The sequence below is a fragment of the Quercus robur genome, chromosome 3 (genome assembly GCF_932294415.1).
Source record: "Quercus robur chromosome 3, dhQueRobu3.1, whole genome shotgun sequence".
Classification (NCBI taxonomy): Eukaryota; Viridiplantae; Streptophyta; class Magnoliopsida; order Fagales; family Fagaceae; genus Quercus; species Quercus robur.
The window spans coordinates 45,716,478-45,738,122 of NC_065536.1; the positions used below are offsets into that span (position 1 = coordinate 45,716,478).

Genomic DNA, 21,645 nt, shown 5'->3' on the forward strand with positions numbered 1-21,645 from the left:
TCTTGCCTCGTGACATGGAGGGTCTCAGAAAGACTCGGCAGCTAGACCTTTTCATGTCATTGAAGAGGGACATGGCCATGGTAAGTGGAATCTTCTATCTCGTTCTCATATTATGTACCCTCTTATCGTCAGGATTTAACAGGGTCTTTATTTCCTTCTGGGCGCAGGTCACTCAACAAATTTTTGTTGCTGAGGAATGGGCCAAGAAGGCTCGTGAGGACTTGCACAGGGAGGCTCAGTCCCGCTCTGCTGCTGAGAAGACCACTGGTGATCTCAAACAGGATTTTGATCGCCTGAATAACGAAATAAAGGAGGTGAAGAAGGCTCATGCGAGCGCGGAAGCCGGCTTTAAGAACGCCACAAAGCAGGCTGACGATCTGTGCATACAGCTCCGCCAATCTGAGGAGAAACTCATGGCGGAGCAGCAGGCGGTTTCAACGCTCAAGGCTGAGCTTGCAAGAACTAAGGAGGAGGCCCGCTTGGCCAGGGAGGCTGCCGAGAAGACTGTGACGGCCTCATATGATCGTGGAGTCCATGATACTGAGGTCAGGCTGGCCGAGGAAGTGGCCACCGTTTGCAGGGAATACATCACCACGTCCTGGGGTGTAGCCCTAGATCGCGCAGCTGTCCCGGCAGACTCCGATCTCAGGAAGGCTGAGAACATCTTTTTCCTGGAGGACATACGTGAGATTCCTGACGAAGTTGCCTCCGCAGAGCCTCTTCCAACGGACTCCTCCATTCCCGAGGCTAGGGGTACGAAGCAGGCCGCGCAGGGCAAGTTACCCGAGGACAGCCTTTGTATTAGCGAGATCGTTGCACAGGCCAAGGAGGTTGCCTCGGGGACCCAAGCAGCAGATGATCAGCTCGCTCCTGCTCAGGGCTCTTAGGAAAGTAGTGTAGTATTTTATTTGTCTTATCTTTTGTATTTTGTTTTGTTTTGCCTTGTTAGTGTTTGTAAACAGAACCGCTTTTGGATTTTAATGATAAAGGTTATTTCCCTTCAAATATCATTGTTTTCTTCTCTTTTATTTTCATCATGAACAGATGTCTATTCCATCACTAACTGTTGAGAACCAAGCGTAAGCGAATGAATACGTGAAAAGAACGATAGTTAATAATTAGGCGAAATGGCTGCAAACCTAATTTTCCCCAATTAATTTCCCCCAAGTCTGTAGCCGAGAAGCCATGCAGGACTTGGGTTCTATTTAACACTTAGTGAGAATTATATCGCGGTTAATTTCCCTCAAGTCTGTGGCCGAGAAGCCATGCAGGACTTGGGTTCTGTTTAACATTCAGTGAGAATCGTATCGCGGTTAATTTCTCCCAAGTCTGTGGCCGAGAAGCCATGCAGGACTTGGGTTCTGTTTAACACTTAGTGCGAATCGTATCGCGGTTAATTTCCCCCAAGTCTGTAGCCGAGGAGCCATGCAGGACTCGGGTTCTGTTTAACACATAGTGAGAATCGTATCGTGGTTAATTTCCCCCAAGTCTGTGGCCGAGGAGCCATGTAGGACTTGGGTTCTATTTAACACTTAGTGGGAATCGTATCGCGGTTAATTTCCCCCAAGTCTGTGGCCGAGAAGCCGTGCAGGACTTGGGTTCTGTTTAACACTTAAATCAAGTAACTGCACAGTAATATGGTATCAAAGGTTATATCTTTCATTAATAACAGTACCTTTTCAGGTTGTTTACATTCCAAGGGCGTGGTACTACACGTTCATCCAAGTCTTCCAAAAAGTAGGCTCCTATGCCGGCTACGGAAGTGATACGATACGGTCCCTCCCAGTTTGGTCCGAGCTTTCCCCATACGGGGTTCCTCGCAGTGCCCAAGACCTTCCTCGGTACTAGATCCCCAAGCGCCAATGGTCTGGACTTCACCTTGGCGTCGTAACCTTGCTTGAGCTTCTGCTGATAGTTAGCTAGGTGGACCATTGCGCCTTCCCTTCTTTCGTCGATGAGGTCCAAGCTCTTTTCCAGAAGTTTGTCATTGGTAGCAGGGCAGAAGGTGGTAGTCCTCTGGGTTGGGAAGTTCACCTCCAGTGGGATGACAGCCTCGGCCCCATAGGTCATTGAAAAAGGGGTTTCCCTTGTGGACCTCCGAGGCGTGGTACGGTATATCCACAAGACATGGGCTAGCTCCTCAACCCATCTTCCTTTTGCGTCATCTAGTCTCTTTTTCAGTCCGTTCATTATGGTTTTATTGACGGCTTCTGCTTGTCCATTACTCTGGGGGTATGCTGGCGTGGAGTACCGGTTAACAATTCCTAGCTCACTGCAGTACCTTCTGAAGGCTTTGCTGTCAAACTGGAGCCCGTTGTCCGACACCAGGGTGTGTGGATTGCCGAACCTAGTGACAATATTTTTCCAAAGAAACTTCTTGACATCAACGTCCCTAATGTTTGCCAGCGCCTCAGCCTCCACCCATTTGGTGAAGTAGTCGGTGCCGACGAGAAGAAATTTTCTGTTCCCTGTTGCCTTGGGGAATGGACCAAGTATATCTAGGCCCCATTGCGCAAATGGCCAGGGACTGGACAATGGGTTCAGCTCTCCACCAGGTTGGTGTATGTTCGGTGCGAATCTCTGGCATTGGTCGCACTTCTTCACATACTCCAGGGCTTCTTTATGCATGCTCGGCCACCAATAACCCAGCGTTAAGGCTCTGTGAGACAAAGACCTCCCCCCCGTGTGACTTCCGCAAATTCCTTCGTGTAACTCTTCTAGGATGTGTTCAGTAGCCTCGGGGTGCACACACAGTAAATACAGCCCCGAGAACGAGCGTCTGTAAAGCTTGGAGTCCTCCGACAACCAGAATCGAGTAGCTTTTCTCCTGATTTTGTCAGCCTCAACCTTATCATCTGGCAAGGTGTCGTGCTTTAAGTACAGCACGATAGGGTCCATCCAGCTCGGTCCTGTCCTGATGTTATGTATTCCAATCCCATTGGCCTTCTCTTTTAATGGACGGAGGAGCTCTTCTACCAGGATGACTCGAGGTAGGGGCTGAGCCGAGGAGGTAGCCAACGTCGTGAGAGAATCAGCATGAGTGTTCCCACTTCTGGGTACGTGCGTCAAGCGGAAGTGATGAAAATGGGTCTGTAGGTGCTTAACCCGAACCAGATACTCTTGCATTCTTTCGTCCTTTGCCTCCATGTCTCCATTTACCTGTCCCACAATAAGTCTTGAATCCAAGAACATGTCCACGGATTTCCCCCCCATTTTCTGGATCATCCCCATTCCTTCCAATAGCGCCTCATATTCGGCTTCGTTATTCGTGGCTGAAAAACCGAGTCTCAATGACTTCTCTATTGTTATCCCTTCAGGTGAGAGCAGGACAAGTCCCAACCCTGAGCCCCTTTGATTCGCTACGCCATCAATGTATGCTTTCCACCAAGTGTGTCCACGCGGAGAAACTGTGTTGATCACCTTCTCATCAGCCCCTAGTAATACCGATACCTCTTTTCCTTCTAGTGTGGGCTCCGCAAATTCTGCCATTAGGTTGGCGAGGACCTGGCCTTTTACAGCGGTGCGAGGCATGTATCTAATGTCGAAGGCGCCCAGAATCGTTCCCCACTTTGCAATTCTGCTTGTGTAATCGGCACTGCGCAGGATGGACTTTAAGGGGAGCTGAGTTAACACTACTACAGTGTGTGCTTGAAAGTAGTGGGGAAGCTTTCGTGTGGCCTGTACGATAGCCAAGATTGCCTTTTCGAGGGGAAGATAACGGGTTTCTGCCTCCTGCAGTGATTTGCTAACGTAATAGACTGGCCGCTGTGTGCCGTTGTCTTCTTGGATTAGCACCAAGCTTACTGCATGTGGGGCTGCTGCGATGTAGGCAAACAAAACTTCGTCAGCATCGGGATTGGACATAATTGGTGGTTGGGCGAGGTATTCCTTTAGCTGTTGGAAAGCTATAGCGCACTCCTTATTCCACTCAAATCCTTTCCACTTGTGTAATAGGAGAAAAAATGGCCTGAATCTGTCTGCTGAGCGCGAGATGAAACGGTTTAAGGCAGCTATCATACCGGTAAGCTTTTGGACCTCTTTAGGGTTCTGAGGAGGCTGCAAGCTATGGATGGCTCTTATTTGGTCAGGGTTAACCTCTATGCCTCTGTGAGTCACCATATAACCCAAGAATTTCCCTGATCCCACTCCAAATGAACATTTGGCTGCGTTCAGTCGTAGCTTGTAATTTCTCAGTATTTGAAAAACGTTGCCGAGGTCTTCAATGTGGTCAGGAACCAACTTGCTTTTAACCACCATGTCGTCTATGTACACTTCAACGCTTTTACCCATCTGCTGTTCAAACATCCTGGTCATCATCCTTTGATAGGTTGACCCGGCATTCTTCAGGCCGAAGGGCATCACCTTATAGTGATAATTCCCAACTAGGGTGACAAAAGCAATCTTCTCCTGGTCTTCGGCAGCAAAGGGTATCTGGTGGTAACCCTGAAAGGCGTCTAGAAAACTCATTCTACGGTGTCCGACAGTTGAATCTACCAACCGGTCTATCCGGGGCATAGGTAAGGGATCCTTTGGGCAAGCCTTGTTTAGGTCTGTGAAGTCTACGCAGACCCGCCATTTCCCGCTCTTCTTCTTTACCACTACCGTGTTGGCTAACCATTCGGGATAGAAGACCTCTTTGATAGCCCCTGCTTTCTTCAATCTTGCGACCTCTTCCCTTACGGCGTCGGTATGTTCTTTCGACGGTCGTCGAGGAGCCTGCCTCTTAGGTGTTATAGTCGGGTTCACATTAAGGTGGTGGCAGATGAAATCTGGGTCGACCCCGGGGGCCTCATAGGGGTCCCAAGCAAACATATCTACATTCTGTCGGAGAAAAGCAATCAGTGCTGACTTCTCTTGGGGCGGTAGTTCCGAACCAATTTGAAAAAATCTCTCAGGGTCAGATCCGACAAGTACTTTCTCCGATTCCTCACAGTTCACCTCCATGGCCGGTCCTCCACTGCCCGCAGTTGGGACCGCAGTCATTAATTGCTATAAGCCGTTCTCGGCTGAAGTGGAAGGTTCGCTATTCGGCTGTCGTGAGATTGCCAACACCATGCATTGTCTCGCCATTCCCTGGTTCCCTATTATTTCTTTGATTTGACCTTCTGACGGATACTTGACTCTTTGGTGCAAGGTTGAAGACACAGCCCCTAGTGCATGAAGCCATGGCCGGGCCACGATAGCTGTGTAGGGGGAGTATGCATCTACGACAATGAAGTCCACTTCTACCACGTCTAAATCTGTTTGCACAGGCAGCCTAATCATGCCCTTCGGGATGACGATTTTCCCTTCAAAGCTAACCAGGGGGGAATCGTAGGGCGATAGGTCTTCCTGCTTCAAGTTCAGCCCCTTAAACAAATCAGGGTACATTACCTCCACGGCGCTGCCTTGATCAACTAACACCCTCTTCACGTCATAACCCCCTATTCTGAGCGTGACGACTAGGGCATCGTCGTGGGGTTGAATAGTTCCTTGCTTGTCTTCCTCCGTGAACCCGATTACTGGCGTGGCACTCACTCTGGCTCTCTTGGATTCCCTGTCGTCTGACCCTGTTGGGAAACTGCTCACTGACATTACCCTGAAGGGGACAGAGCCTGTTCTTCCAGGTGCGGCGAGAATGACATTAATCGTGCCAATGGGTGGCCTCAACGTAGTTTGTCTGGTTTCATTGCTCGATGGTTCCTGCCATCCTTCTGGGCGATGCAGAAGATGTCTCAGCTTCCCTTCTCGGACGAGCCGATCTAAATGGTTCTTCAAGTTCCTGCAATCATCAGTGGTGTGACCTGGCTCCTGATGGTACGCGCAATACAGGTTCTGATTGCGCTTCAAAGGATCACCAGCCATCTTGTTCGGCCACTGAAAGAAAGGTTCATACTTCACCTTCTCTAGGATTTTGTGAAGAGGTTCTCAGAACACAGCATGGACTGCCTGAGCCCCAGTAGATCCGGACTGCTCTATATAGTCCCTTCTCGGCCTGTTACTGTTGTTAAATCGTTCCGACTTGAAGTCCCTCCTCTCCTGAGGGACGACCTTCGCTTTACCTTTCCCCATCTGCTGGTCCTCCTCAACCCTTTTGTACTTGTCAATTCTGTCCATAAGTTGGCGCACGCTGGTGACTGGCTTTCCAGTGAGGGACTTTCTTAAGCCATGTTCTGTCGGCAAGCCCCTTTTGAACGTACTGATGGCGACGTCATCATAATTCCCTTCTATCTCGTTATACGTTTCCCAATACCTGTCTGAGTAGGCCTTCAGTGTCTCTCCTTCCCGCATGGACAAGGACAGGAGGGAGTCGAGGGGCCGAGGGACTCTAGTGCTAGTGATGAAACGGGAACCAAAAGCCTGTGTCAGCTGCCTAAAGGAATCTATGGAATTCGGCTAGAGGGCATCAAACCATCTCATCGCCATAGGTCCCAAGCTGGATGGAAATACCTTACACATTAACGCTTCATCCCTAGAGTGGACGACCATCCTCTGATTAAACTGGCTCACATGCTCTACTGGGTCGGTCCGACCATTGTATATGGCAAACGTTGGTTGATGGAACCGCCGAGGAAGCACTGCCCTCTCTATTCTACGCGTGAACGGCGACTGGGAAATGCGATCCAGGGCCTTGCTCATGGCATCGTTGGCCAGGCCTTGGTAAGATGGGCTTTTGCGGCTGCGTTTGCGAGGCCTCTCCTCCTCATAGGAAAAGGTCTCGCTCGGAGGGGTTCTTGATCTTCGCTGGTATTCGTTATCCTCGTCACTGCTAGTGCCCGAACCGGGTGAAGGACGTTTTCGCTGTGCTTGGCGCAGCTTTTTCTTCAAATCATCAATCTCTTGTTGTAAAGCCTTTCGATCGTTTTGCTTATGGGATGCATGATCCTTCCCTTTTGAGCGGCTTTTACTCGTGTGAGAGGTGTTCACGCTGCCCTCTCGCTGACTATCTTGGTCTTTCCCTCGTTCGATATTTAGAAAATTGTCCTGCCGTTGAGAATCTGCATGTCCGGTTTGGCGCGGGCCTGATCCTTCCATTTCTTACTGTTTCACTTGTCGAGACACAAATTCTCCCCACAGACGGCGCCAATTGTAAGGGCGGAGTTTGGGGTCCAGGCCCAGTAAGTAGGCGATTCTGGCCCAAAAGACCCTCAACAATGAATTTGTAGAGAGTGGGTCGTAGAACTAGGTCTTGACAGAGTAAACGTAATTGTTAGTAAGCCATGCAACCATTTGAACGTGGGGACGTTTCATTAAGTTTCTTGGGATAACAGTTCATGGGACTGAATCTTATGCTTTGTTTACAGAACTTTTCTCTCTTTCTCTCTTTTTTTCCTCCCTTCTCTCCCGTCTCTCTCATTCCCCTAGTCATGGGGATTTTCCTCTCTTATATAGCATCCTTCAATTGGTAATGGCCCTACACTTGTTAACCATCTAGGCCTCTACTTGAGTGCCTGTCCCATAGGACATCCTCCTTCTTTTCTGTGAGTTGCACTGGCCAAGATAATATTGTTCTCCTGTCCTTTCTACATTAATGCGGCTGGAAAAGTAGCTTCCTTGCATTTAATGCGGCAGTTGTGGTTGCCCCCTGAACGTCTAGCATTTCCCTTTGATTTGGGACGATTTCTCACCATGTAAAGGGTGTGAATTGGACTCCCATTTGGTTCGTCCGAGGAGACACTCCTCCTCAGACGCCCCTTAAACAAACCCGGCCCAACAGGATTGGGCTGGGAGTCCTCTGGCCGTGTCTTCACTTCCTGTTATGGCTGGGCTCTGCACGGGTACCAAGGCCCGCTGTTGACTGATGAATTTTATCCCCACAGCTTGAATTTAAATGACAAGTAAGTAAAGAGCTGAAATTTAAATGAAAAGTAATGAGCTTGAATTTAAATGACAAGTACATGAAGAGCTTGTATTTAAATGACAAGTAATGTAAAGATTCATTAAAAAGGTTTGGGAAAAATGTTTTGACACCCCCTAAATTTTAACATAGTGGCCAATACACTCCCTGAACTTTTATTTTAGCCAATTTACTCCTTAAACTTTGCTTATGTGACAAATAGGACCATCTATTAGCCAAAACGTTAAGTGACTAATAGAACTATCACACACATTTTTTTAAAAACAAAAAACAAACGTCTAGACCAATTAGAAGGGGGTGAGAGAAAAAAGAAAAGAAAAAAGAAAAAGAAAAGATAGCCTCATCCTTATCTCCCCCTGCAAATAAAGCTTAAGCACAAAAGCATACCAGATCAGATCAAACTCTAGCAAATAAATTGTAATAAATTTTTATCTATATAGACTATATTCAAATAAATTGTAATATGTACAACAATTGTAAATACACGTACAAGCTCCCAAGAAATAGTTACGGGAAGCCACAATTATTTTCAGTCTCTACATCTCATCTCTGGTTTCCAAACCCAAGCTAATGCTTCTCTTTTACAACTTCTCTCTCTAAACCCATAGATCAGCCATCATGGCTGACTCAAGACCTCCATTGCCACTATAGGTCTCTTCTTTAATTTCTCTCTAATGATTTCTTTTTCTCTCTGGCTAAAACCTTAGCCTCCATATCTAAAACTCTCAAGCTTTAACCTCCCAAATTTAAACCCAAATCTAACCACCACATCTCAAATTTATGTTTTCCTCTCTCAAAACTGAATGGTGAGATTGTCAGTAGGACTATGATCGTCTCTTTCTCCTAGGATTCAAATTGACACCTAATTGTGTGGATCATCTCTCTCCTAGGTTTCTCTCTCTCATCTCTATGGGTCTTAGACAATTGAATTGAGTGATTTTAATGCTCACATGCGTGTCACGTGAGTATTCCATTAATTTATTAACAGTAGACCAACTAAAGTACTAATTTGGCATATGAGTAAAGTTTAAGGAGTAAATTAGCTAAAATAAAAGTTCAGGGGATGTAATGGCCACTAAGTTAAATTTTAGGGGATGTCAGTGCATTTTTTCAAAATAAATGGGCAACAACATATAAGCAAGAACATAAAAAGTTTCTAGAAGCCTAGAAGAAATGAGATTTCTTCCCCATAAGGGTACTTCCCATATTAAGTCTAGGGGATGGTTCAATACTATAGACACAACGAGGAGTTGCCACCTAATTTTACAATGGCCTAGGAACCATGAATATAGTGTCCTCTCGGGGAAGAACCTTTTGATCTTACTATTAGAGTATGGGTTTGGAGTTTAGGTATGGTTTTGGGAAGGTGTTAGGTACCCAAAACCGCCCAACCCTAGGGTTGGCTTCTACTCATTGTGTCTTATGTCTTAATCCTGTTAAAGGCATATTCAATATTGTATCTATACTTACACACACACTAGCATACATCTAACTAAGCATACAATCATGGCATCAATCATCTATCATGGCATATCACAACCCAAGCCTAACATACATGGCATCTCATATCAACCTAACATTCATCTAGCATCATATCACATCCAAGGCAGAAACATAGGCAGCAAACAATCATGGTAGAAACACAAGCATGGAAAGATCCAAGTAACATGTGATTGCATCTATACATTAAGAATAACTCATCCAAACAAACATGTTCATATCTATCATTAAACATAAATCATGTGTGTTTATGTGAATACATAACTTACCTCACTTACATTGCTGCATCTCAACACCTATGGCATTAATGCATGAACATGTGAATGTGTGCTCATGGCATCAAAACAAGGAAACAAAAGATAAACCCTAATTTCAACATGTGAAAGACAAATAAACAATAAATAGAGAATAACGACTTATATCTATAAAAAGGAACCAAAACAGAGGCATAGCATGTGAAACAAATGAAGAAAACAAAGCAGAAAACTTAAATTAGGGTTTCTGGGTAGCGGTATACTCGTGCAGGTCAAATGCATGTGTTCGCAAACTTTGACCTGCGTGCGCAGGCTGGCTCAGAAACCCTAGCACAAAATGCATAAAACACAAAAGAATGAAGCAACACTTAAAATAATAAATCTAACAACCTAACATGATTAAAAATATAAAAGATGACTAAAACTAAGCTATATAAGTATAAAATAAACAAAGAAAAAAGATTAAAAATGAAATTAAAACAGAAAAGGGAGAAAAGAGCTTAAAACTCAATACATCAAAACAAAAGCTCTTAGGCTTGATTTTTGATTGCTCCCTATCAGTCAAATCTATTTACAATCAATGAAAAAGTGATTAGTAATCTCAAACTCGAAGATCAAGGCCAGAAAATGCCTATTAAAAGAAAATTGATTTGAGGATGTTTTGTGAAAAACTCCCTCTTTGATTCACTATTTCTAGTGAGTCCTAGTGTTTTCCCTTAGGATTTTTGTGTGTTTTGCAAAGGTACCATGTATGGTTATTTATATTGTGAAAATGAGGGTTTGGAATGGCTCCCAGACGATGTGGGATTCGTTCCAAACCTCTGTCTTTGATGCAAAAAACTTGTCTCTCATAGTTTCTAAAACCCTACATAAGCGTGCAGGTTTGTGCCTACATGCGCATGCATCATGGTCGTGCACGCATGTTGATTCTTGCGCGCGTAGGTCGAGGGTTTTCTTCTCTTTATCTTTCCAAAAATAGACTTATTTTCTCATTAAATTTATATTTTCCATTTTATCATTTCTCAAGTCAATTTAATATCTGATTAGGCCTTAAACCAACCTTGGATCTTAGAATTTCGACATAATTGGGGAACGGGGGCCTAAGTCATAAGGGGTACAAAATGCAGTGTCTACAGATGCCCCTCTTTTGATTTGTGAGCTCTGCTAATGGAATCAAAAGAATAAGAGACAAAAAATTTTGTTTCGACGTACAGCTCGGGTCCAACCCACACACATGACACATATCACGCACATGGGGTGGGGTGCAACTCCAAAGAGTTGTGTGTGATTCGTATGTCTAAATTCCCACCTCTGTTGCTTGGGAAACAAGCAACGATAGGTTCACCATCCCAAAACCTGTTTTGCCAATTGCAAGCAAAAAGCGAGTGACTCATTATCCTAGAGTCACTTAAAAAGAAAAACAAACAAGCCAACGGCCACAACCATCAACCAAACAAACAAGGGTGCTCTTACAAGCTTAAAAGGATACATTTCTGTGGTGTCCATCTAAGGCTCTTGCCCCAAACTTCTCTGGGTGGTACTTGTCTTCCATCTTCATCTCTACTTGTTTTGGTGAGGCTTTTGCCTCGGGGTGACCTTGGTCTCTGTCTCTATCTCTACCTTTTCTATTGCACCTGCATGTTTAATTCCCGTAGGATATGTGCACAAATTTTGACTTGTATAGGATCTATGCCTACATATTCAATTCCCTCGAGATATGTGCACAAGTTATGTGTTCTTCCTTTCTGATTTGTATGGTTTGTGGCTTGTGCTTGCATATTCAATTCCCATATGATATGTGCATAATTTCTGTATTTTGACTTATGAGGAAGTCCTTGGATGAAAGATCCATTGGGGATGCTCGTGGGACTCATTGGTGAGTATAATTTGCTGAGAAGTGTATTGGTGATGACTCTTGATGGTGTGCTATTCCTTGGGGAGGGGGTAACTTATTGTGGATTTCTTGGTGGTGTGTTGCTCACTGGGGAAAAATTTCCTCCATTGGGGAAAAACTGTCTTTATCTTTCTTATGATTCATTGGGGATTGATGCTGATTCCACTTTCGAGGGGGTTTTATCAACTCCATTAGGGAAATTTCATTTTGCAACTCTTGAGGGGACTACTTCTGTGTCTTCGACGCACGAGGGAGTCCTTCTATGATACTGAATTTTGCTGGGAATTTGGTTGATGATCTTAACTCCTGGAGGAGTTTTCTTGATGATTTCTGATCCATTGAGGGATGTTTTTTATGCTTTCAATCTACTAGGGATGCCTTTGAGGGTCTTTTTGTTCTTTGTCCACTAAGGGCATTTCTGTCATCTTTGGATGTATTCTTGAATTTTCCTTTGCATTTCCAGCATCTCTTAACCCTTGTCTTAACATTGTCTTCTTTCAATTCAGCCTACTTTGCAGGAGCATGAGGAGCTCATTTGGCTTGCGGGGAGTCATAAGCTGGAGGTGACAGAGTATTCCAAGCAATTATACGGTGGTGAAGGTGCTGGTGATGATGATGATGGTGGTGGTGGTGATGGCGGTAGAGGTTTAGAGTCGACTCCAAGCTATCAGTAGAGGAAGAGGCATTTCAGGTGATCCTATAGATAGACAGACAGACACAGACACAAATAGACAGCATATTTCTTTCTTTTTGTTGTTGTTTTTATTGTTTTTCTCTTTTCAGCATACATTCCTGCACTTTGGATTTGATTTTAGACATTGAGTTGTACTTAAGAACATCTTTCACATTTATGCTTTCATTTAGGATATGTACTTAAATTACAAACTTGTGGAAACTTTGTGCAATTATGCTGTTCTTGATTTTTGATATTTGGAAATTTTGAGCTTGAATTGTGCCTTGAGTTGTAAGAATTCACAAGAGAAGCTTTTGGGGAGAAAACACACTCAAAACAGGGGAAAACTCAATTTTGCTTGCCTTTGTGCGTGCGCATACTCGTGCCTGCGCACACAAGCTTTTACCCTGCGTACACAGCTTTGACCCTGTGCACGCATGCTAGTGTTTGAAAAACCCTAGCCGCCCTACTTAGGTATAAATAACCGTTGGGGTCCAAACCTTCTCTAAACGTATTTTCAGCCCAGAAAACATTCTTTAGGGCTCTCCAATGGCAGAATTCTCTCATTTAGAAGTCTCGGCATGGATTAAGAAGCTTGGCCCTAATTTCAAAAAGGCTTTTGGTCTTTCTTGCATCGTTCCATATCATCAAATCAAAGTAGATGAACCTCTCCTTTGTGCTGTTGCCAACTTTTGGATCCCTATTCCGCATGTTTTTCACTTCAACGTTGTAGAGATATGCCCCACTCTTGAAAAGTTTAGTGCAATCTTGGTTGAACCCGAAGTTAACACTCTTGTTTTTCCTACCATGGGTGGGGATCTTCCTACCTTGATTCAAGCTCCATCGGTTGTTTCTCTTGACATGGCAAAGCATTGGTGTGTTTTTGGCAAGTTGAACATCCCTCTAATTTTTGCGTACTTCTCTCGGCTAATTGTCCCTGTGACCGATAGACCACGTTCCCACTATCTTGATGCTTTCTACCTGTGTGTTCTTGCAAGATACTTTTGGTACATGGGACAGTCTACGTAGACCACAGAATGTACTTGGTGGTTAGTGATTTGAGGAGTGGAAACCTTGTAGGTATGATCTTGGCTGAAACTCTTAATGGCTCGGATGCGTTTCATAGGAAGGAAGCAAATTTCTTGGCGGGGAGCCCTCTCCTTCTTTAGGTATAATCCCTAATTTTTGCCTAGGTTCTTAACCTAGTGGGATCCCTTTAATTTTTTTTGCATGGATTGTCTTTCGATTTTCAACCCATTGAGGCTCCTTATATCATATTTTCATCATATTTTTTTTTCACTCATGTCTTTTTTCTTTTTTCTCTTTTCTCTCTGTACGTGCAAGTTAGATTTGAACTTATATGAAGGAATAAAATAAGTTATCTAATAGTACATCTACATGAAAAAGCTTCTACATGACAAAGATGCTAGCTTTAACATGACACACGTTAGAGAAGAAGAAAGTGATAGCAAGAACATAAAAAGGACATAAGATGCACGTGGAAAACCCTAGGAAAGGGATGAAAAACTATGGTTTGAGCAAGAATGGAATGTTCTTGCTCCATTCAGATTTGTATTATGTGAGGAAAAGAGGTCACTCTTGTACAATAAAGGTGTTCTTCCTTAAAAAGAGACCTTGTTTTTACCTTCCTATCTTATCAACTTTTCACTCTCTTCTCTACCTATCTACTTGGGTTCTTACCCTAAAATACAACTGCATGTTCCTCTTATAATCTGAGGAATATGGCTGAGTACAAAGACAGGTGTCAACTCATCATTTCCTTATTTTGGACATTTTCACTGCTGTGATGTTATTTGTTGACTGGAGGATAGAGATTGCGCCAACATGGCATTGGGGCCCGTGGGTAGGTGACTTTGCCATTGCTTGGGAAACAGGCCCTAGACATTGAGAGGGACATCAGGAGTACTGTGAATGATACACATGTCTCTGAAGTGGTCCAACTTGCATTCAACCAATAAGGGGTGTCCTCATAGTTGCTGACCTTAGAAAGTCACTATCTCCCTTTTTGTGAATGCTTGAGTACCATATTAGGTGCATATCTTACTTCCTTCCCAAGGCAGTCACGCCTTTGGCACAGACCAAGAATAGGATCTTTTAGCCAACGCTTCCTCTTCCTTTGCTTACAGCCATTCCACATGTAGGGTCCAGATCCAACTACATACGCATTCTCCCATGCCTTAGTGGTGTTGTGAGAGACCAAAAAAATTGGGGTTGTAGACACTCAATTTTACACCTATAATTTAATCAAGAAAGATGGCTAGAATGACCATTCATATACCCAAAATTCATGATTGCATTACATGCATTAATTCATTCACTGTATATCATAAAAATGATCTTGAGATTCTAACGGTCACAACGGTATGCTCGATTTCCAAATCGGACCGTCGGATTGAAAGATATCGCATGATCAGGTTTGCATGGTTTGCATGCATTTTGTTTGGGTGGAACCAACCACACATGAATAATTTAAATTAATTCTGATTGGTCGAGCAATTAAAATTAATTAAATAATTTTGTGATTGATTGTTAATTAGTATAGGCTTCTTGCATGGGAATAAAATAGGATGATCAGATAACTACAAAATTGTGCATAATCAAGACTTTTTGGAGTATTTATCTACAAGATAATCATTGCTGAAAAGACTTGAATTATCAAAAAAATAGTTTAATTTTTAGAATGTGGATTAAAAAAGTGCCTAAGTGCAAGTCTTGGCTAAAAAAAAACCTCAAAAAATGAGTCCAAAATGGACCAAAACTCAAACACGGGACCAGCACCCACTTTTGGAGTGCCGATTGTCACTTTCAAAGTGCCGATTGGCATAAATAGGGGCCCCGGCCTAAGGGCACTTGAATTGAGATAAACCTTACCTTTTTCGGTTTTTTAGAATAAGGACGCGTCCTAGTTCATATTCTGATCATTTAGCTAAATTTTCGAACATCCCAACCTCTATAAATAGAGGGGGCCTCTTAAAATTCAGCACACTTTTTCACACTCTCTATCTCCTCTCTTTCTAACTCTTCTCTTCTTTTATTTTCCTTCTTACATTAAATACATTCTGGAGGCTCTAACCTTAGGAATTTCTTTTCTGTAAGAAAAACATTTTAGGTTTCAAAGAGAATTGAATAAATTTCTTTGTACCCTAAAATATTCCTTCGCTACTAAGAAAAGCACGCTTATGCAAGAGGCAATTTTTCTTTTCTTTTTCTGTTCCTTTTTATTAATTCTACTTAATGATGCATGAATATGTTTAGGATGTTTTTATTATTTTTATTTTTGGTGATATTGCCATGTGTTGTTAAACTTTTCTTTAAAGTATGTTCTTGCTATATTTTGTTGTTATGATTTTTCTCTTAAGTCTCAAAAATTTGCTATCAAAGATTCTTTTTTTTAACACATAAAACAGATCTTAATTTTTTAGATGTGATTTTTTAACTCCAAAAACTGATCTGCATTTTCATTAAATGCATATCTGATTTTTTTAACACATAAAAATTGATCTGTCTTTTCATTAAATACAGATCTGATTTTTTTTTACACATAAAACTAATCTGTATTTTTATTAAATACAGTTCTAAATTTTTTAACAAATAAAACTGATCTGTATTTTCATTAAATACAAATCTGACTTTTTTAGAAAAAATTTCTTTGTGACACAATTGCAGATTTTGGGAATTTAAAAGAAGAAATTAAAAATTAGGTTGAAGTCTTTTCTCTCAAAAAGTTTTTCATTTTATGTTCGACAACAGATCTGATTTTTTTTTATACATATAAACCAAAAGTCATTTTTCTTACACCAAAAACAGATCTGATATTTTTTACAAAAATCTTGTTCCTTTCTTTGTATAAAAAACAGATTTGATTTTCTTCACAAAACTATTTTTTTTATCTACACAAAACAGATCTAGGTTTTATTTTATTTTATTATTAAATAAATCAAATCAATTTTCTTTATTTACAAAAACAGATCTGATTTTCTTTACAAAACTATTTTTTTTATCCACATAAAAACAAATCTAGTTTCTTTTTTAAATAAATCAAAAAAAATTTAATTCACAAAAACAGATTTGAATTTTTCTAAAAAGAGGATACATTCATAAGATAAATTTATTTGAGTCAATGTTAGTCAAGTGTTTGTCATATATGCAACATATCATTCACATCATGCAAAAAGGGTATATTGGTCATTAGAATCTAGAAGACCAGACTCTGTCTGGACGGAATGCGTGCCTAACACCTTCTCATTCCGTAATCTAGCCTCCGAATTTAGTTCTATTGGATAGATAGATCTATGCCTTGTCTTTCTTTTATTTTTGGGTAGATTGTAACTAGGACTCAAAACCTTGTAAGATTCAATTTATCAAGCTTGTATTTATTTTTTATTTAATCAATGACAATGAAGCATTTCAATCATGTAAATTTGTTTTTTTTTTTTTTGTATAAAAATAAATGGCGACTCCACACCACTTGCCCAAAAAGAGAGGTGCCTTAAAGCACCCAAATCTCTTTTTTGAGAGCACCCAACCTTTGCAGTCTCTCACAGGGGTGCTCTCAAAAAAGAGGTTTGGGTGCTTTTAAGGGCACCTCTCTTTTTGAGTAAATGATGTGGAGTCGCCATTTATTTTTTATATTAAAAAAAAAGAAAAAATAAATAAAAATTACATGATCAAAATATTTCAAATGTCATTGATTGAATAAAGACATGTACAACTTTGGTAAATTAAACCTTATAAGGCTTTGGGTCCTAGTTACAATCTATGCAAAAAAATACAAAGTTTTGGTCCTAGTTACAATCTACCAAAATCAAATAGACAAAACACTAATCTACTTATCCAAAAATCCTAAATCCGGGGGCTAGGTTATGGAATGGGAAGGTGTTAGGCACCCATTCCGCCCAGACAAAGTCTAGTCTTCTAGACTCTAATGACCAATATACCCTTTTTGCATGATGTTAAATGATATGTTGAACACACATGACACACACTTGACAAAAATTAATTTAAATAAATTCCCCTTATGAATGATGTCCTTTTTTAAAAAAGATTATTCAGGAATCAGATCTCTTTTGGAAATTATAAAATAAAATAAAAAAAACTTGGTTTGTAAAAAGAAATCATATTTGTTTTTGTGTAAAATTAAAAAAGTGATTTTATCAAGAAAAAATCAGATCTATCGTTTGTGAAAAAAAAAAAAAAAAGACTTTGAAAAGAATCAGATCTGTTTTATGTCTATTAAAAAAAAGATTTTTTTTTTTTTTTTGTTAATGAAAAACTAAATCTGGTGTTGGAAACAAATATAAAGGACTTTTGAAGGAGGATTCACATTCATGAGACGAAATTATCATGCGTCACACAAAAACTTTAATCTAAATTTAATCCCTTCTTTTAAATCTCAAAATCTGCAATTTTGTAACAAAGAAAACTTTTTTCTAAAAAAATCAGATCTGTATTTTATGAAAATACAGATTAGGTTTGAGTTTTAGAAAAATTAGATCTAAAAATATAGATCGGTTTTGAGATTAGAAAAAAATTAGATCTGTATTTAATGAAAATACAGATCAGTTTTGAGTTTTGAAAAAAATCAGATCTGAAAAAACAGATTAGTTTTGAGTTTTGAAAAAATCAGATCTGAAAATACAGATCGGTTTTGAGTTTTAAAAAAAATCAAATCTGAAAATACAGATCGGTTTTGAATCTTCATAAAAAATTTTGTTAATCATTGCAGATTTTGAAGTAAAAAAAAAGAAAGAATTGAAATAAACAATCATCTAAGGTATCTAATCATGGCAATTATATATTAAGAACAAGACATAATAAAGCATACTAAACATATTCATGCATCAAACAAAAATAAACTAATTAATGGAAAAAAAGAAGAAGAAGAAGAAACAGAATACCTCTTGCATAAGCGTGCTCTTCTAATGAATGAAAATTTTAAAAAGAAAAGAATTTCGTTCACCTCTTTGAGGTCTAAAATACCTTACTTACAAAAAAGAAGTTCCTAAAGCAAAAATCTCCAAAAGGGGAGTTGAAAAGTAAGAAGAGAAGAGCCCTAGAAAGAGGGGGTCAGAAAGAGTGCTGAAGGTTGGGAGGCCTTCCTTATTTATAGAGATTGGAATGCTTAAAAAAAAAACAAAAACAAAAAACGTATGGGGGAAAATCCTAAAAAAAAGGAGATTTGGATAAGAGTAAGCTGATTTTTCAGATTAGAACAAGCTTCAGTATTTTGATCATATCGTTTTACTCAAAACTCCGATTAAGATGAAATTTTGACAGCTAAAGGTAAATTCGATTCTCTACAACTTTTCCAGAAATAGCCTAGTCCTAATTTTGAGTTCTACTATGCCAAAAGTTTCTTGGAACGTGAATCTGAAATCTGCTACTTGATTAGTACGTTTTTGAAGTGTTTTCCAAATCTAAAACTGTATTTGGACGAAATTTTCATGATAAAACTCATTCCAAAGTGATAATTATGATTTTTAAAATAATTACTTTGAATATAATTATCCTAAAAGCCTAATTATACAGTCTTTAAATATTATTAGCCTATTTGTTTTAATCCCATGCAACAAATCTCACTTTAAGAAAAATACTCCACCAATCACATAGATTCATTTAATTAATTTTAATCATTAACCAATCAAAATTAATTTCAATTAATCACACGTGATCTCTTGATATCTTTCAATCCGACGGTCCGATTTGAGAATTGGACATACCGTCGCGACCGTTAGAATCTCAAAATCATTTTTATGATATGCAATGAATGAATTAATGCATGTAATGCAACTATGATTTTTTGGGTATATGAATGGTCATTCTAGCCATCTTCCAAGATTAAATTATGATTTTTTTTTTAATAGATCTGGCTACAAGAGAGGCTTCGATTGCTTCGCCCCCCAATTGTTCCTCCTGATTCATACCTCCCCAAGCATTATCGCGATTATAGGCCTAAACGTGCTGAGATGAGTTCACTAAGTTCATGGAGCGCATAAAAGTCACAAATATCTAATGGGTAGTGGAATGGTGGCACATCTCAAGCATGGTTCACCGCAGTCTTAAGGATAATTGTGTCCCCTTGGTTAGGCTTCACTGTTGTTCTTACTACTCTACCTGTCGCATTGTAAGGCAATTTGGTGATCGCCAAGGAGCTCCTAGTGATGATGGTTCTTTCCATACATTGGCTTTTACTAATAGGACCTTGGGCAAAATCTGTGAGTTTTGGCCACAACAACAGGTGACCAAAGGCATCTATATTCATCAATTCCTTCGTCCTACTTCGGGGTACAAAAAGTGGCTAGAGGATGACATGAAGTGGGTTTCCATAGATGAAAAAGCTTACATGAAGTCTAACAAAAAGAAGAGGATCAAATGATGACCTTGATATGCCCCAAATTTTACTTTTCCACACTTTATGATTCTCATGTTTTTTCTTTTAAACTTAATAAAGGATTGGAATGTTTCAAATCCCCTATGGAAACAATTTATTCTCTTAATTTGAGCAATGAGAGAGTCATCCATTTATTATCTTTGCATATTGTCATTATTCTTCTTTTTCCTTTTCCATGCCATGTAATTTTTGCCCACGATGTCCTTTGAGGAATTTTCTCCATGCCCATGTTCTTTGCCCCTATCTTTTTCCTAGACCGCCCTTTTGGATTTTCAATCTAGCGGGGTTCTTTTGCCTTAATTTTTGCTTAGGCCGCCCTTTCAGGTTTTTAACCTAGCAGGCTTTTTTCTTTTTCTTTCAAATGTTATATCTTCGGAGTCTATCCATGTTGATTGGGCAAAGCATCTCTTCTTCATCCAAATCTATAATTCTCATAGCACCTCCTGACATGATCTTCTTGATAATAAAAGGCCCAAACCATCTTAGCTTCATCTTTCCTCTTGGATCAAAAGTTTCATCTCTAAGCACTTTTAGGACCAAGTCCCCTTTTTTAAGGTTTCTAGGTTTCACCTTTTTGTTAAATGCTCTAGCAATCCTCTTTTGGTATCCTTGTGCATGGTATTGTGCCCTAGCTCTCTTCTCATCTACCAAAGCCAATTGTTCATATCTTTGTTTCATCCAATCTTCCTCTAGGACCTTGATTTCCACTAGCACTCTCAAAGATTGCAACTCCACCTCAATGGGAAGTACCACTTCACTACCATAGACCAAATAGTAAGGGGTTGCCCCAGTCGATGCACGGATAAAAGTTCTGTGATCCCATAAGGCAAATGGGAGCTTCTCGGCCTAATCCTTGTATGTCACTACCATCTTGGCTAGGATGTTCTTGACGTTCTTATTGGCTGCTTCTACGGCCCCATTGGTCTACGATCAATATGGTAAAGAATTATGATGCTCGATGTTGTATAATTCCATGATCTTTCTAACTTCTCCCTTTAAGTGGGAGCCATTATCAGAGATAATCTCTTGAGGTACCCTATACCGACAAATGATGTTATTCTCTATGAATTTGGCCACATGCTTGGCTTTTAGTACGGAGTAGGAGGCCGCTTCCACCCACTTGGTGAAGTAATCAATTGCCACTAGGACATATTCGTGTCCATTCGAGGCCTTAGGGGCTATTCTTCCAATCACATCTATGCCCCAGATTGAGAAAGTTCATTAAGAGGTCATGATGTATAACTCACTAGGTGGCACATGATTCAAATTTACATGTGTTTGGCAATCGTGGCAACTCTTCACAAAGTCTACACAATCGGTCTCCATCGCGTTCCAATAGTACCCTATCCTTAAGATCTTCTTGGCTAACATTATCCCATTCATATGAGGACCACAAATCCCTTAATGAATTTCTTCCATGACTTTCTCGGCTTCTTCTTTCTTTAGACAACAAAGATGTATATCATCATAGGATCTCCTATAGAGCTGACCTCCGCATAAGATGTATTGCATTGCCACCATCCTAATCGAACGACGCTCTCTCTTGTCGGCACCATTTGGATATACCCCCAATTCCAAGAATTCCATGATGTCATAATACCGAGGAACCCCTTCCTCTTCTATAACCAAGACTAAAGCTTCGGCCTTCTCTTTGTGTACCAACCTATAACTTTCTTCAATCTTTAAGGGTTGTGTCCATACTCCTTTGGGTATTTCAACCATAGAAGCTAAAGTAGCCAAAGCATTTGCAAACTGATTTTGAGCTGTAGGGAAGACTGTATATTCAATCTTGTTAGAGGTTTTGGTCAAATCCTCTAAATATTACTGATAGGGCTTTAAGTGCTCTTCCTTCACTTTTGTTAGGACATACGGGGGAATTGTTAGAAACATATGGGCTAATCCTTTGACAAAATGCACTTTACTTGTAATTGGGTAGATCTATAATAGGTTTAGTACTTCAAGAAACAAGTGTTCAAGTTTAGTATTGAAGTCATGTAAGTCTGACCAAGAAACAAGTGAAGAAGTGTTGTTTATTAAAGCTCAATATATTTCTCGATAGAATTCTTTTTATCGAGA

The 21,645-nt window shown here is 40.5% G+C and overlaps 2 protein-coding genes across 2 annotated transcripts; both read right to left on the reverse strand.

Annotated features, from left to right (window-relative positions):
* Positions 1-1,048: 1,048 nt before the first annotated feature.
* LOC126719654 (uncharacterized) lies at positions 1,049-4,983 on the reverse strand. Its single transcript, XM_050422186.1, has 4 exons — positions 4,616-4,983; positions 2,762-4,306; positions 1,693-2,347; positions 1,049-1,063 (listed from the first exon to the last, which is right to left on the reverse strand). Exons 1-4 carry the CDS (start codon positions 4,981-4,983, stop codon positions 1,049-1,051), a joined length of 2,583 nt encoding a protein of 860 aa, XP_050278143.1.
* A 6-nt stretch (positions 4,984-4,989) lies between these two features.
* LOC126719655 (uncharacterized) lies at positions 4,990-5,844 on the reverse strand. The gene has a single exon (XM_050422187.1). It carries the CDS (start codon positions 5,842-5,844, stop codon positions 4,990-4,992), a length of 855 nt encoding a protein of 284 aa, XP_050278144.1.
* Positions 5,845-21,645: the final 15,801 nt, after the last annotated feature.